Below are 4202 nucleotides of genomic sequence, written 5' to 3' on the forward strand. Positions count from 1 at the left end.
GATATGAAATTTGCTTGTCGCTTCTCTGTAACCAGACCGATCCATTTCTCAACCGTATTGTAACTTGCAATAATAAAAAAACGATCTTCGCAGTGGTTGGACCAAAATGAAGTACCGTAAACCTTCCCTAAACCTGAGCTCTGCAAAAAGAAGGTTATGGTGACTGTTTGGTGGTGCACTGCTGGACTCATCCACTATAATTTCTTAAAACACAGAAAAACCATTACTGCAGAAACATATTGCCATGAAATTGCCAAAATGAATGAAAAACTGCTACTCCTCCATCCCAGACTGGTCAACAGAAGAGGGCCAATCATTCTTCATGACAATGCTCGATCACACGTTTTGCTAATGACACTCTAGAAGGTGAGGGAACTTGAGTACGAAGTTCTTCCCAACTTATTCCCCAGACCTTTCTTCTACCGACTACCACCATTTGAAGCACCTTGATGGTTTCCTGCAAGAGAAGGAGTTCAAAAATCAAACCGATGCTGAAAGTGCATTCAAAAAGTTCATCAGATCCAGGACTCCAGATTTTTATGTTACCAGAATAAACAAGCTTGTAACTCGTTGACAAAAATGTGTTGATTGTAATGGTACTTTGATGAATAAATTTTCCATATTGTTGAAATATATTGTGATGAATTTCAAGTTTCAAAATGTTGTTTACTTTTTACTCAGCCTGATATATTCCTCACTATCTTGTTCTGACTTTAAATTTCATCTGATATTGCTATATTCCAACATTTTTCCAAATGAAATATAATATAAATAAAGAGTGGAATACTTCGCTTTTGTATTTGGTTTGCAAAATTCTTTATATGAATTCGTGTGTTGAGTCAATTTTTTTTGTGTGTCTTGGGAGAGTCATCATGCCAATATTAATAACACATGCACATGTTGTTGTTTCTAGGGATAGTCATCATGCCAATACTCTTAGTAACACACCTGTTCAATTCCATTCTTTTATTATTAGTCAATTGGTAAAAGTGGCGAGCTGACAGAATTGTTAGCATGCCGGGCAAAATGTTTAACAGCATTCCGTCCATCTTTACGTTCTGAGTTCAAATTCCACCGAGGTCGACTTTGTTTTTTATCCTTTCGGGGTCGATAAATTAAGTACCAATAAAACACTGGGGTCGATGCAATTGACTATTCCCCTTCACAACAAAATTTCAGGCGTTGTGCTGTTAGTAGAAAGGATTATTACTCAATTGGTTAAATATCTATTAGTAAAGAAAGAACAAATAAAAACAAAACAAACTGTTTAACCAATAAATTTATTAGTTGGATAGATGTTTAACCAATTGACAAATAATAAAGAAGTGGAATTGAACCAGTGTGTGTGCTAAGAGTATTGGCATAATGACTATCCCTAGAAACAACAACAAAAAAAAGTAGAATAGCATAGTGTGATATTACATGACATGGCGGAAACAATGCGAAAGGAAATACAAAGTGAACTACAAAAGTAAAAGCAGAATGACACTAAAAGTTTCAACTTGTATTACGATATTTAGGGGTTATGATCCCTTTCTCAGGACAAATAGATTAAATGAGAGAGAGAGAATACGTCGTTGCTCACTTATTCCATCTCTCCACATGGCTTACGGAAGGGGTCATGACACCGAAATATCTAAATATCTAATATGCTAAAACTACAAATGCTCTGTTTTCTGTTTTGCATTTCATTTTCACATTGTTTCGGTTTTCGCAAAAGTGTTTTATCTTTTGTAATTATTAAATAAACCAATTTGAAAGATTAGGACACAAAATATCATAACTATATCACTGTAATGAAGTGGTCTTTAATGTTTTTGTCTTCAGGATACACTGGAGGTTAAATAAAAAAAATTGCTTGTACACTTCACATAGGAAGTTTAAAATAAAAAGGTTTTAAAGATTAAAAAAAAAGACACGAATATAGAAAACTGTTGCTTACTTTATTATATTAATCAAATTTAAATATAATATAATTATGAATAATAAGGTGGCAAGTTGGCAGAGTGGTTAGCACGCCGGGCAAAATGCTGAGCAGTATTTCGTCTCTCGTTATGTTCTGACTTCAAATTCCTCTGAGGTCGACTTTGCCTTTCATCCTTTCGGAGTCAATAAATTAAGTACCAGTTGTGCACTGGGGTCGATCTAATCGACTGCCACACCCCACCCCTACCCCAAAAATTTTGGGTCTTGTGCCTAGAGCAGAAAAGAATATAATTATGAATAATTTGTATTTCAAGATACCCAAGATTTGATATGGATTTTCTAATGCCTTAAATTATATTTTAAAACACTTCTGATACTCCTGGACACCTTTTGTGGTGCATAGTTTGAGAATCACTGCTGAATCGCTTTAAAAAAAAAACCAGTCCTGAAAATATTTTAATTACATTTTTATTTTAGTTCACAATTCAGTTCTGTATTTCTGAAATAAAGTGCTTATATTATGTATACTGTTTATGTTAGTCAATTCAGTCTTGATTCTTGCTTTCGCTACATTTCAGTTGTTGTACACTCCCGCCTTCTTCAGGTGCCTTGTGTTGAATTCGGTTGTTGCATCAGAATTTCGAATCTAACACTTTATTTGATCCACTGGGGTACACTGTTCTTATTCTGGGTTAGGTTCGAAATTCCAGTATAGCAGCCGAGTTCGATACAAAGCACCCAAATTGGTGGAATTTGAACTCAGAGCATAAAGACAGATGAAATACTGTTAAGCATTTCACCCGGCGTGCTAACGTTTCTGCCAGCTCACCGCCTTAATAACCTTATTATAAAGGCCACTAATTGAGGCAGAAGACTAGCAGCTTTGAAGGGAGGAGATTAGTTGATATCATCAGACACAGTATATGACTGGTACTTTATTGACCTCAAAAGGATGAAAAGCAGCTCTGACCTCCATGGGAATTGAGCTCATGATGTAAAGAGTTGAAACACGCGAAGCATTTTTTTCCAGTGTTCTAACGATGCTGCCAACTCCCTGAATATACAATGAATTCTAATTTAAGCACAAGGTCAGCAATTTAAGAGGTGGGAGTTATTTGATACCACTAATCCCAGAACTTGATTGATGATTTGTTATATCGACCCCCGGAGGGATAACAGGTAAAGTTGACCTCAGCAGGGGTTGAACTCAGACTGAATCTTTTGATTTAATACAGATAACAGTATGGTTGAAGTAACTACTAAGATGACATTCAATGTTTGAACCCTATTAAACATTATATCCAACGAGATGAGACAAAAAAGAAAAACAGGTTCCAATGATGTAAGTCAAGCCACTCATCTTTCTCTTGCCTCCTTTCTCTCACACTCTCTCTCTGTCTTTCTTGTCCTCTCTTACCTTCTCTCAGCCTCTCGCTCTCTCTCTCTCTCTCTCTCTCTTGTCCTCTCTTACCCTCTCTCTCTTTCTATTCCCAAATTATTGTTTAGAATAACTTTCATCATCATCAAGGATTAAAGAAAATTTGGTCCACAGAATTAAATTCACCGAGCTGGCAGAAATGTTAGCATGCTGGGCGAAATGCTTAGCAGTATTTCGTCTGCCGTTACGTTCTGAGTTCAAATTCCGCCGAGGTCGACTTTGCCTTTCATCCTTTCGAGGTCGATAAATTAAGTACCAGTTACGCACTGGGGTCGATGTAATCGGCTTAATCCCTTTGTCTGTCCTTGTTTGTCCCCTCTATGTTTAGCCCCTTGTGGGCAATAAAAAAATAAGAATTATATTCACCTTGATTCTGATCCCTTTACTTCAGGACATTCAAGTAAAGACATGGAATTCAACAGTAACTGGACAACTCGTTTTTCATGGTCAAATCGTATTAACGAATATTCAATCTAAAAAAGAAATCAGACCAGTTATTTTTAAATATCAATTAAATCAGACGTGTTAAACACATTTGACTTTCCAGCCCGGATAAAGACAATTATTTCTTAAAAACCGCATTCACTATGTAGATCAGAGTAAGTAGGTAAATTGATATGCAGAGATGCATGTGAAAAACTAACCCACGTTATGTGTGGGTGTATGTATGTATAGACAGACAGACAGACAAGCAGACAGACAGACAAGCAGACAGACAGACAAGCAGACAGACAGACAAGCAGACAGACAGACAGATAGATAGATAGATAGTTAGCTATCATCAGTAAATCATAAATCCGAATGAGAAGTTATAGAGCAGGAGAGTAATTAGATAAAG

General features: G+C 36.3%; 1 protein-coding gene across 1 annotated transcript in view; it reads right to left on the reverse strand.

Annotated features, from left to right (window-relative positions):
* Positions 1–4202, reverse strand: part of LOC106880049 (glutamate--cysteine ligase catalytic subunit-like) — a 55374-nt gene that overhangs the window by 46481 nt on the left and 4691 nt on the right. Inside the window, exons 3-5 of the mRNA XM_052977139.1 lie at positions 3731–3837; positions 2115–2196; positions 1423–1463 (exon numbers count right to left, since the gene is read on the reverse strand). Of these exons, the coding sequence (XP_052833099.1) occupies positions 1423–1463; positions 2115–2196; positions 3731–3837 (230 nt within the window). The remainder of the gene's footprint in view (positions 1–1422; positions 1464–2114; positions 2197–3730; positions 3838–4202) is intronic.

Source organism: Octopus bimaculoides, chromosome 27, assembly GCF_001194135.2.
Source record: "Octopus bimaculoides isolate UCB-OBI-ISO-001 chromosome 27, ASM119413v2, whole genome shotgun sequence".
Taxonomy (NCBI): domain Eukaryota; kingdom Metazoa; phylum Mollusca; class Cephalopoda; order Octopoda; family Octopodidae; genus Octopus; species Octopus bimaculoides.